Here is a 12,842-nt window from a genome sequence, read left to right as displayed (position 1 = left end):
AATATCTTGTCTGAACAGCCTCGGCTCCAAGCACTGTTCTCCATTATATGTTTGTAGTCAATGAAATGAGACGAGATTGAACTGTTTTAGGGCATCACTTTAGTAAGGATTAAAGAGACATTGTTGACAATGTTACGGTAGAGCATCCATGCTATAGATGATTAAAGAGACATTGTTGACAATGTTACGGTAGAGCATCCATGCTATAGGTGATTAAAGAGACATTGTTGACAATGTTACGGTAGAGCATCCATGCTATAGGTGATTAAAGCTACATTGTTGACAATGTTACGGTAGAGCATCCATGCTATAGGTGATTAAAGCTACATTGTTGACAATGTTACGGTAGAGCATCCATGCTATAGGTGATTAAAGCTACATTGTTGACAATGTTACGGTATAGCATCCATGCTATAGGTGATTAAAGCTACATTGTTGACAATGTTACGGTAGAGCATCCATGCTATAGGTGATTAAAGCTACATTGTTGACAATGTTACGGTAGAGCATCCATGCTATAGGTGATTAAAGCTACATTGGTGAATCCTGTCTGAAAAAGGAATGGAATTCAAATGTTTGGGGGGAGAGAGCCTTTGGTTTCATCACAAATAGCATCCTATTCCCTATATAGTGCACTACTTTTGACCAACTTATGAAGTTATTTCCTATCAACAGAAAGTGGATAACACATAAATGTTTAGACTGTGACCCCAACTCAACATGGCTGGTGTTATGAGTGTAACCATTTGATATGAGACCACTAACACACTATCTGGTCACACACACACACCTCAGCGGAGACTTTAACAGTAATCCTGCTAGGCTCTGATCCTTCGTGCCAAATAGCACCCTATTCCCTACATAGTGCACTACTTTTGACCAGAGATCTATGGTCACTGGTCAAAAGTACCGCACTACATACGGAATAGGGTGACATTTGGGACGCACTGAGAGAGAGGTCAGCGGAACCACAGAGGGATATCACCGCACGATTTATCACTGACCAAGCAATGGCAATCCGGCACACACACACACACACACACACACACACACACACACACACACACACACACACACACTTTTCAGGGCATCACTTTAGTAAAGATTAAAAGAGACATTCTTGACAATGTTACGGTAGAGAACATGGACACACACACACGCACCGCAGTCCACACACACACACACAGACAAATGCACGCACGCACGCACGCGCACACACACACACACACACTCCACCACCTGCACATAGCCAACCAATAATCCACAAATAAGAATCATAGTGAAAACCTGCTGGATTTCATTTCTCCGTGACTGAACGGCCGGGGGACTGATCTCTGTTCAGCTAAAACACTGATGTTCTGCCGGTCCCCCCCCCTCCCATCTTTCTTCCTTTACAAGTCTGGACAGATTTCAGATTGAAAGGAGGGATGGAGAGACTGATCCAGATTTAGGAGAGAAGGTATTAGGTGTTGATGGTATTATTCACTGAACTGTAGCGTTTCAATAGACACACTGTAGCTACTGTACTCTGTGTCATAGTAATGGTCATCTGTATAGAAATAGCTTCTGCCCGTCTGTCTGTGTAACTGGATAATCCACCAACCAGAAGGGGTTATGTATTTTTCTAGAATTGTTCAGATCAGAAATCATGACAATAGTACAGCTCAGCTCAAGTACATAAGTAGTAGATCCTGTAGATGGTGTAGATAGTGTAAATCCAATCCAGTCTGTGAAATTCACTACAGTGCCATCTCCCTCTGCTAGACATGCTGGTGGTTTCCTCTGAAGACTAGGGGACTTCCCACTCAGAGGGGAAGCCAATGCGAAGGATTTTAGAATGTCAGAAACTGCATAAACGTGGCGTGAAAACCCCTCACTGGAGCCTACAGGAAACGATGCAGGCTACAGGAAACGATGCAGGCTACAGTGGGTGGCTGCCACAACTTTGGGACGTCCAACTCGGAAGCTCATGTGAACATTTTGGGAATGACGGCCACGCTTATTTTCGAGACATAAAACACACCATCAACAAAACACTCACCAGACCAAACCTCAATTATCATTGGTCAGGATAACATAGGGTGGGAGGTCTTCAGGGTGGGAGGTCTTCCTTCCCAGGAAACACAGACAGACAGACAGACGGAGCGATAGAGACACACACACACCCACACAGAAAAAAACAACTCATGCAGACACCCACCTGCATGAGAGAGAGAGCTAGACAGATCAGCCTACCTTCCCAGGAAGCACTTGGGGAATGTGGTGAGCTTGCGTTTCCTGTCCTTGATGAGGTGTCCCTGCTTAGTCATCAGGTGATAGAGCTTCTCTCCTTTCTCTGACACCATCACCCACGTGTCCTGCTCCATCCCCAGCCTCAATGCTAGAGGGAAGGAAAGAGAGAACGAGATCGGAGGCGACAGTCAACATTCAAGCCAAAGGAGTACTGTTTCCTATTGGTACAGATGCGGTCCAATAAACTGTCTCCCTTTCATGATTCACTATTTCTTCTAAAATAAGTTGAAATTGAATAACAACTTTTTTGTTTGACTTATAACTGCACAGGACAAAAAAATAAAAAATATCTCAACGGAAATTTCGATTTTTCATTTCTAAGTCAAAAATGCCCTGGACTAAATAATTCAACATTCTAATTAATTTGGTTTGTTTATGTGTAATTTATCACACCTGTTGTAAGTAGCAGGTACCTACAGGGTAAAAACAGCCGTTCGACCAGATTTGAAAAGAGAAAACAGAACATTCTGCTCCATTGCACTGTAAAGTGCCAGGGTGCAAATATATTGGAGCACATGTGTGTATGTATCCAGACATAGAAAGAGCATACTGTCGACCAATCCATCTCATTTCTCTTCTCACATTAAAGTAGCATATCACACCCTGGTGCTGAAACACTACCGGAGGAGAGGCAGGAGGAGAAAGAGGGAGAGCAGGAGGAAGAGCAGCACGAGCAGGTGGAAAAGCAGGAAGAGAGAGGGAAGGGGGAGGAGGACGAGCAAGAGGACAGAGGACATCTTGTGTTAGAAAAATAGTTCAGTTTTATTCATTCTACCTGCAAGTCTAGTTCTTGTGCCCTAGTATCTTAGATAGGAGGATATACTGACATCCACAAAGATTTCCGAAATGGCACACTATTACCTAGAGTGCACTACTTAGGATATATTATGACACACACAAGCACACACACATACACACACACACAGTATCAGATACTATATGACTACTAACTTTTCCTCCTCTCCCTCTCTTTGAGGATAGCCTCCAGCCACTCCTGTTTCTCCTCTGGGGTCTTGGCCATGCACACAAACCACTTGTTCTTGGCTGTGTTGTGGATCTTCCAGCCGTTGTTCACTATGTTCCCGCTGCTGTGGTAATCCGCTGCAAACCAAGAGACACACAAACACAACACACTTAGCACGCGTCCCAAATATGCACTATTATTATTATTCCCACGTAGTGCACTATTCTTGACCAGAACTGGCACCCTATTCCCTATATTGTGCACTTCTATGGGCCCTGGTTGAAGTAGTGCACTACATAGGGAATAGGGTGTTATCAGTGACGCAGCCTCAGAGACAAGGCCACAGTCCTTCACTCCTCTTATACCATGGCCCCTCAACTTAAGGGTCCTAAGGGTTGGAGCAATGGCTTCACTTCTCTTGTGGCCCTCTGGTGTCTTATACGAGTTCTTCTAGCCTGTTTGTTTGAAATAGAGGACTATCCATCTCTCAGCAACTGCATCCATTACAGAATGGGTGTACTTTAGGTGTAAACAGAGCAGAGTGGACCCCTGGTAGGCTGGTAGAGAGCTCCTGGGGTCCAGAGCTAAATGAGATGGACCACATGAAACCGAGCCAATCGATCATCCAATGAAACGCTCCAGAGGGGCCTTCATGATTAGACTGATTACAGGGCGATGGTGGGTTCCACTCGGGAACACGGAATCTGGATTACGGAATCTGGAATCTGGAGTCGAGAATGTGGAAAAGGAATCGGTCATCTCCATTGCCATAGTTTCATGCACAGGCTAAAAGCACAGGGGTAGCAGCTAGCTCATTACTAGTCCATTATCAATCCCACCGTAGGTTCAGGATGAGGCCTTTGGCAGAACCGACAAGAATAACTCAGGTCATTTCACATTAGCTCAATACCAGAGTACTTCCCTTCTGGAATGTCAATAAAACCTGCTTCCTTTGTTCCGTTGACTACTTGAAGGATTTATGACGATTTTCTTTGCACAGTTTGGCAGCACTTTATGCCTATCGACTGCTAGACCTTTTAGCAAGAATGAGCTAATGTCACATCATTCATCCAGAAACAGAGGGAAGGAGAGATTAAATGGAATTTACAAATCCTATCCCGCTCTCCTCCTAGATCCTCTGGAGCACATGTGTGTGACAGAGGCAGAATCCTCTGCTTGTCCATGTGTGTGTTTGAATCATATTGTTGGTAGCCTTGGCAGGCGTACAGTGGAGAAGACGTACAGCCGCAAATGAGACGTAGTTATAGCCCCAACAATCAATCAGTTAGATCATGTATTTTCAGATAGAGACACCTCACCAAGCAACAGTTGCTCTCTGTATCACCTCGCGGTCAAGCATTCGTCTGTCTATTCCGCAGCAGGCGTAAAAGAAACAGGCCGGACAAGTAGATTATGGTCATTGTAGTTAATTGCCATGTTTTATGTGGAAAACTATGTAGAATATTGGCCTGTTGGAAACTACAACTCCCTACTACATTGCACAGTTCAAGCTGGATCTGATTTATCTCTAGAGAAACTGTGCAATGTGCGCATTGAGCTCACAGAAGGAAAACTAACAAAATGGAATTCAAATAATTGAACCGACGTCGGTCAATTAGTTGTTTAAAAACGGAAAAATAACCAAAATGTGGGTTAATCGCTCAGCACTATTGTCTGCTATAATTCTGCTTACAGGTCCTTTAGTTCCTTTATCTCAACATTTTGAACCAACACTACACTCTTAGATAAAAGGGTTCCAAAAGGGTTCTTCAGCTGTCCCAATAGGAGAACCCTTTTTGGTTCCAGGTAGAACCATTTTGGGTTCCAGGCAGAGCCCTCTGTGGAAAGGGTTCTACACTGAACCCAAAACAGTTCTACTTGGAACCTAAAAAGTTTCTCCTGGAACCAACAAGGGTTCTTCAAACGGTTCTCCTATGGGGACAGCCGAAGAACCCTTTTAGGTTCTAGAAAGCAACATTTTTTCTAAGAGTGTAGACTGTGTTATGGCTCTGTGTGCAGTAGACTATACAATCTAAGTAGGCTGTAAATTAAAACACTCCTCATCCATCACTGATTGACATTTCATACAGTTGGCTGGGAGGGCATCTAACCCGATCGACTGGTTCGCCATCCGAATTGATTAACTGTCAAAACAGGAAATAGAGATCTGAGATCTCAGAGCTTCTGGAAAACAAAAACCCAAATCAAATAAAAAATACATGTTTTATTGTCACATACACCAGATAGTTGGGGTCAGCCATAGTAGTATGGCGCGCCCCTGGAGCAAATTAGGGTCAAGTGCCTTGCTCAAGCGCACATCGACAGATTTTTCACCTCGTCGGCTCAGGTATTCAACACAGCAGCCTTTTGGTTATTAGCCCGACGCTCTAACCGCTAGGCTACCTGCCGCCGAATAACAAACACAACCCTAAAGGGTTCTGAATTCCAAATGGTACCCCATTCTCTTTACCTTTGACCCGAGACCTATGTACCCTTCTCAAAATGATTGCACTATGTAGAGAACAGGGTACCATTTAGTATGCACAAAGTATGAAGCAAGAACAGTACAAATGTGTTCTGACCCGTGGAGACAAAATCAATCCATCCAAACAGCAAATTGGGAACAATGAGTTGCCGCACCAAAAAGTGAATTGATTGTCTTCATGAAGAAATACAGATTGTCGGCTGTACATGGAGATAACGAATCCACTTTCAAGAGCAGAAATACTGCAATAAAGGTGACTTGTTGTTAGCGCAGAGTTTCCTCCCGAGCACTGGATGGTAGCTGGATTGCGAACTAGGATAAGGGTTGCATCTCAAATAGGACACTTATCTAGGGGACAGGGTGCCGTTTGAGACACCCCCCGAGTGACCCGTTAGCGGTAGAACTCACCTGTTCCGTCATCTACGTTCTCCACCTCCATCACCTCGGTGTTGATTCTTCCTCTGAACAGGTAACGCGGTCCCTCTGTAGCTGCCTTGCTGTTTTTTAAACGCCTGGGGACAACATCGAAGCCAACTTAACATCGTCTCGTCACACAAGGCATGGCAACACACAGAAACAGTTAGATACTTGGGCTAGCGAACTATACAGGGCCCTTCTGGCTAATGAAACGACACACAGACGGGGACAGATAGAAAGTAGCTGTTGCTGCTTGAAGTCTCTCGACAAGCCTACGCTAAGGGGAAACCAAGTTGTCAGAGAGAGAGAGAGAGAGAGAGAGAGAGAGAGAGAGAGAGAGAGAGAGAGAGAGAGAGAGAGAGAGAGAGAGAGAGAGAGAGAGGTGTGGCAGTCCGGTCCCACCTGTTTTTCTTCTTGCAGTAGACCAGCAGGTTGTCGAAGAGGAAGAAGATGCGTTCCTGGATGTTACCAGCTGAGATCTTCAGCAGGACTCCATGCATCAACATCTCTGTACACGTGTCTGTTATATTGGAACCCTGGGAAGAGACACACAGTGGTGTCGATACTGTGTAGACTTAGCTACTCGACCAGGCCAGGGGATCCACCCGTTCCGTTGGTCCTTGTCAGTGTTCTGCTGTAATAGGTGCGGTGACTGGTGAAATATGTAGCCCGTCACATATTATGCAGTGAATGGTTGATTGTGTGTCCATTATGCGTTGCACTACGTGATCACAGGATTGTGTTTGTCTGGAGGGTTTTGCTGCGTGGCCGCCATGACATAAGACACTACTATGCACTATGCCTAACAGTGTATGCATGCAGTACACAGTCGCTCCTTAGGTAGTTCAATTCACTATGCATGGTCTTTTTCTGAATGCCTTTCCTGGTTTGTCTCTTAAGGGGTCTGTAAAAACACAACACACTTCCTCAGCCTTAGATTGACTGGGGACTTGAAAGAATAGAGCCGTTACTACTGTATACTAACATCCTATCAAGTCCCACCATGTGGATATGTGACTACGTCCCAAATGGCACCATATTCTCTATACAGTGCACTGCTTTTGACAAGAGCCTATAGCAGTAGTCGTGCACGATGTAGGGAATAGGGTGCGATAAACTCCACAGCCCTTCTCCTTACCTTGTCAACTATGTTGGGAATGATCGACCCTGCCTGTCAGATCTAAATATAACTCCCGGAACGAGCAGAGCCAGACAATATGCTAAACATTTCCTCCTGCTGAGGAACTCATTCTCTCTCTCTCTTTCCTCACCTCCCCCTTCTCTCTTTCCTCCATCTTTATCTATCTTTATTGCTCTCTTTCCCTCTTTTCTTTTTGACAACTCGCTGGTCCACTACCTCTCTCCTCCTTTCCGTTCCGCTCCCTCCTCCATCTTTCTCAGAGTACTTCTTCCTTGCCCAAGGCCAGATGAGGTGTTGATTTCTAGCAGTGGAGGCCAGCCCAGCTGAATGCCACTGCCACCGGTCCAGACTACACACTAATCTTCAACTTCCTGTCCGCTGGAACAGACACCTCCTGTGAGAGAACACTCCAAGTCTGCTTTCAAAAGGGCTCCCTATTTAGTGCACTACTTCTGTATTTGTCTCACTTGCTGTGTTCTACCCTCTCCCTTTTCCTGTCTCTCTCTCTCTCTCTCTCTCTCTCTCTCTCTTCTCCCCCACCCCTTACTCTCTCTTCTCTCCCCTCACTCTCTCCAGCCCACAGCTGTTCCATAGAGAGGCTATCGAGTGAGTAGTGGGGCCTGAAGCCTAAACAACACTTCACAGTCCACGGTCTGTTTCATCTAACTCTCATTCCCCTCTTTTAACTGTCAGAGGAGTGCCAGACATAATAAAAGAAGAGAAAGCGAGCGAGTGAAAGAGAGAGAGAAAGAGCATACAGTACACCTTCAGAATGTATTCACACCCTTTGACTTAATCCACTTTGTGTTACAGCCTGAATTCAAAACGGAATATAGAAATGTACTTCTCCCCTCAGCCATCTACCCACAAAACCTCAATAATGACAAAGTGAAAACGTGTTTTCAGAAACTTAAGCAAATTTACTGACAACGAAATACAGAAATATCTCATTTACAAAAGTATTCACACTCCTGAGTCAATACTATGTAGAAGCACCTAGAGTAGAGTCTTTCTGTGTAAGCATTTAAGAGCTTTCCATACATGGATTGTTCTACCACATTTGCCCATTTATTCTTTTAAAAATTCTTCAAGCTCTGTCAAATTGATTGTTGATCATTGCTAGACAAACATTTCCAGGTCTTGCTATAGATTTAAGTAGATTCACACTACCGTTCAAAAGTTTGGGATCACTTAAAATGTCCTTGTTTTTGAAAGAAAAGCAATTTTTTTGTCCATTAAAATAGCATCAAATTGGTCAAAATACAGTGTAGACATTGTTAATGTTGTAAATGACTATTGTAGCTGGAAACGGTTGATTTTTATGGAATATCTACATAGGCGTACAGAGGCCCATTTTCAGCAACCATCACACCTGTGTTCCAATGGCACGTTGTGTTAGCTAATCCAAGTTTATCATTTCAAAAGACTAATTGATCATTAGAATACACTTTTGCAATTATGTTAGCACAGCTGAAAACTGGCCTTCTTTAGACTAGTTGAGTATCTGGAGCATCAGCATTTGTGGGTTCGATTACAGGCTCAAAATGGCCAGAAACAAATAACTTTCTTCTGAAACTCGTCAGTCTATTCTTGTTCTGAGAAATGCAGGCTATTCCATGCGAGAAATTGCCAAGAAACTGAAGATCTCGTATAACGTTGTGTACTACTCCCTTCACAGAACAGCAATAAAAAGAAAAGACTAAGATAGGCAAAATAACATAGACACTGGCCAGAGGAAGATTGGAAAAAAGTGTTATGGACAGACAAATCTAAGTTTGAGGTGTTCGGATCACAAAGAAGAACATTCGTGAGACGCAGAAAAAATTAGAAGAGGCTGGAGGAGTGCTTGATGCCATCTGTCAAGCATGGTGGAGGCAATGGGATGGTCTGGGGGTGCTTTGGTGATGGTAAAGTGGGATATTTGTACAAGCTAAAAGGCATCTTGAAGTTAGAAGGCTATCACTCCACCCTGTGGACGACGCTTAATTGGAGACAATTTCCTCCTACAACAGGACAATGACCCGAAGCACAGCTCCAAACTATGCAAGAACTATTTATGGAAGAAGTAGTCAGCTGGTATTCTGTCAATAATGGAGTGGCCAGCACAGCCACTGGATCTCAACTCTATTGAGCTGTTGTAAGAGCAGCTTGACCGTATGGTACGTAAGAAGTGCCCATCATGGCCAATCCAATTTGTGGGAGGTGCTTCAGGAAGCACGGGGTGAAATCTCTTCAGATTACCTCAACAAATTGACAACTAGAATGCCAAAGGTCTGCAAGGCTGTAATTGCGGCAAATGGAGGATTCTTTGATGAAAGCAAAGTTTGAAGGACACATTTATTATTTCAATAAAAAAAAAAGGAACACACTACGTGTGGAGAAACAAAAGGCACAGCACACCAACTTCAAAACCTCATCCCAACTGTAAAGTTTGGTGGAGGGAGCATCATGGTTTGGGGCTGCTTTGCTACCTCAGGCCCTGGACAGCTAGCTATCATCGACGGAAAAATGAATTCCCAAGTCTATCAAGACATCTTGCAGGAGAATGTTAGGCTATCTGCCAATTGAAGCTTAACCGAAGTTGGGTGATGCAACAGGACAAGGACATTTCTAAGTGACCCCAACATTTGAACGGTAGCGTAAGTTAAAACTAACTCGGCTCTCGGAAACATTCACTCTTTTCTTGGTTAGCAACTCCAGTATAGATTTGGCCATGTGTTTTAGGTTACTCTCCTGCTGAAAGGTGAATTCATCTCCCAGTGTCTGGTATAAAGCAGACTGAACCAAGTTTCCTCTAGGATTTTGCCTGTGCTTAGCTCCATTTAATTATTTTTTTTATCCTGAAAAACTCCCCAGTCCTGAACTATTAAAAGCATACCCATAACATGATCCAGCCACCACCACGCTTGAAAATATGGAGAGTGGTACTCAGTGATGTGGTGTATTGGATTTGCCCCAAACATAACACTTTTAATCAAGACCAAGTTAATTGCTTTGCCACATTTTTTGCAGTGTTACTTTAGTGCCTTGTTGCAAACAGGATGCATGTTTTGAAATGTTTTTATTCTGCACAGCCTTCCTTCTTTTCACTCTGTCAATTAGGTTAGTATTGTGGAGTAACTACGTTGTTGATCCACCCTCAGTTTGCTCCCATCACGGCCATTAAACTCTCTGTAACCATTGGCCTCATGGTGAAATCCCTGAGCACATTCTTTCCTCTCCGGTAACTTTTAGGATCTTTGTAGTGACTGGGTGTATTGATACACCATCCAAAGTGTAATTAATAACTTCACCATGCTAAAAGGGATATTCAATGTCTGCTTTAAGTTTTTGGGTTTTGGTCATAACTATTACCACTTCCAAACTGAGACCCAAGAGACCGGGTGACACAGCACAGACATAGAAGCCTTGACCAATGGGCAATCATCATCGTGGCAACCGCTGGCAGCCATCGCTCTGTTGACCACTGTGGTCCCTCGCCCTGTCCTGTCTGTGTCCCAAATGGCACCCTCTCTCTATATAGTGCATTACTTTTGACCAGACCTCTATGGGAATCCCTATAGGGCCCTGATCAAAAGTAGTGCACTACATAGGGTGTCGGGTGCTATTTGGGACGTAACTTAACTCTCTCTCCCACGGCAGGGTCGGTGAACCTGGCTGCCATGGTGACCCAAGGGCACACAGATGCAAAGAAGGTTCTACACTAACGAGCTATCAGCCGCGACCTGGAAGCGACAGAGGAAAAACTGACTGAGGCCGTTCAGCTGGCCCTCCCTCACGCTCTCCATTCTTCAAACACCCACACATAGAAATACAAGACATTTCTCTCCTTCTCTCTGTTCTCCCTTTTCCTTCATCTTCCTTTGTCTTTGGTCTCTCTCCATTTCTCCCCTCACCCTCTCTTTCTCAATCTGCTCCCCCCTCTCTTTTGCTCTGTCTCTCCCTCTGCTTTTCAGTTTTTTTTTCTCTCCTAGGCTCGTCTAATAGAGAACAGTGTCTGGCTTGTAGAGTAGTGACCTGCTCCAGAATTACCTAATGTTTATAATTAATAAAAGCTATTGAGGAAACCACAGAACAGCTCTAAGACCATGGCGTGCAAACGTCATGCTACTCCACCCTTTTCCTGAAACACATTACACTTCTGTGTGTGTGTGTGTGTGTGTGTGTGTGTGTGTGTGTTGCTATTTTCCCAATTTGCAGTAACACTGACAAATAGCCATTGACGAACCAGAACCTCTAAAGGCTAAACCAGACACTTGGATTCTCTTCCAAGAGGTCAGTCTGTGCTTAACAAAAAATCTGTTGTGTTAAAGACAGAAGAGATTGTCCTAGAACACCATGTCCAACAAACAGTTTGAGTCTCATCAAGTTCACTTCCTTTCAGTCTTTCAGTGCGAGTGCGTCCCAAATGGCACCCTATTCCCTATATAGTGCGCTTCTGGTCAAAAGTAGTGCGCTCTAAGAGAGAATAGGGTGCCATTTGGGACTTATATAGAGGTTTGTACCCGGCCACAAACGTAAATGTTTAGAATGTCCCTCTCCTGCTAAATGGGTTTAACAGGGCAGAAAGATTAAGCCCGTGTCAAAATGTGTCTGCATCCGTCCGCAAAAGAGAAAAACTAAATGAATCTGAGTCACGATCATTTTATTTCAGGCTGCGTCTGTCTTTTATAAGAAAACATTCCAGTTACATTTTCCTCATAAAATATTATCCAACTGTTTCTGATTCTGTGGTGTGTTTTGTTGTGACCCAGGGCTTAGTTTCCGAATGGCACCCTATCCCTACATAGTGCACTACGTTTGACCAGAGCCCAATGGGAATCCCTTTGGGGTCTGGTCAAAGGTAGTGCACTATAACGAGAAGAGGGTGCCATTTGTGATGCAACCCGGAAAGCCTGGCAGGCCTGCATGCACAGTTGACACTAACAACACACCCTGTTGTCAACAAGTCCCGTAAAACAACACAGAGGCACGGAGCTGACCTCTCTGGACAGATCTGGAAAATCTAGAACCCTTTTTATCATAACTGATCAAAACCACAACCATCTTTATCATAACCGATCAAAACCACAGCCATCTTTATCATAACTGATCAAAACCACAATCATCTTTATCATAACCGATCAAAACCACAGCCATCTTTATCATAACTGATCAAAACCACAATCATCTTTATCATAACCGATCAAAACCACAGCCATCTTTATCATAACTGATCAAAACCACAATCATCTTTATCATAACCGATCAAAACCACAGCCCAGCCATCTTTATCATAACTGATCAAAATCACAGCCCAGCCATCTTTATCATAACCGATCAAAACCACAGCCATCTTTAACATAACCGATCAAAACCACAGCCATCTTTAACATAACTGATCAAAACCACAGCCATCTTTAACATAACTGATAAAAACCACAGCACAGCCATCTTTATCATAACTGATCAAAACCACAGCATTCTTTATCATAACTGATCAAAACCACAGAACAGCTGATCAAAATCATGGTAATCAAAACATGACTCTTCAAAATGAAGCT

General features: G+C 43.8%; 1 protein-coding gene across 2 annotated transcripts in view; it reads right to left on the bottom strand.

Moving 5' to 3' along the window:
- The window catches only part of LOC139367099 (phosphatidylinositol-3,4,5-trisphosphate-dependent Rac exchange factor 2), a 203,630-nt gene that overhangs the window by 144,585 nt on the left and 46,203 nt on the right, over nucleotides 1–12,842 (bottom strand). For both annotated transcript variants that reach the window (XM_071105143.1, XM_071105142.1), the window contains exons 7-10: nucleotides 6,561–6,694; nucleotides 6,150–6,253; nucleotides 3,244–3,393; nucleotides 2,236–2,380 (exon numbers count right to left, since the gene is read on the bottom strand). In XM_071105143.1, coding sequence (XP_070961244.1) covers nucleotides 2,236–2,380; nucleotides 3,244–3,393; nucleotides 6,150–6,253; nucleotides 6,561–6,694 — 533 coding nt within the window. The remainder of the gene's footprint in view (nucleotides 1–2,235; nucleotides 2,381–3,243; nucleotides 3,394–6,149; nucleotides 6,254–6,560; nucleotides 6,695–12,842) is intronic.

The sequence above is a fragment of the Oncorhynchus clarkii genome, chromosome 15 (genome assembly GCF_045791955.1).
Source record: "Oncorhynchus clarkii lewisi isolate Uvic-CL-2024 chromosome 15, UVic_Ocla_1.0, whole genome shotgun sequence".
NCBI lineage: Eukaryota > Metazoa > Chordata > Actinopteri > Salmoniformes > Salmonidae > Oncorhynchus > Oncorhynchus clarkii.
This window is presented reverse-complemented; position numbering and strand designations above follow the sequence as displayed.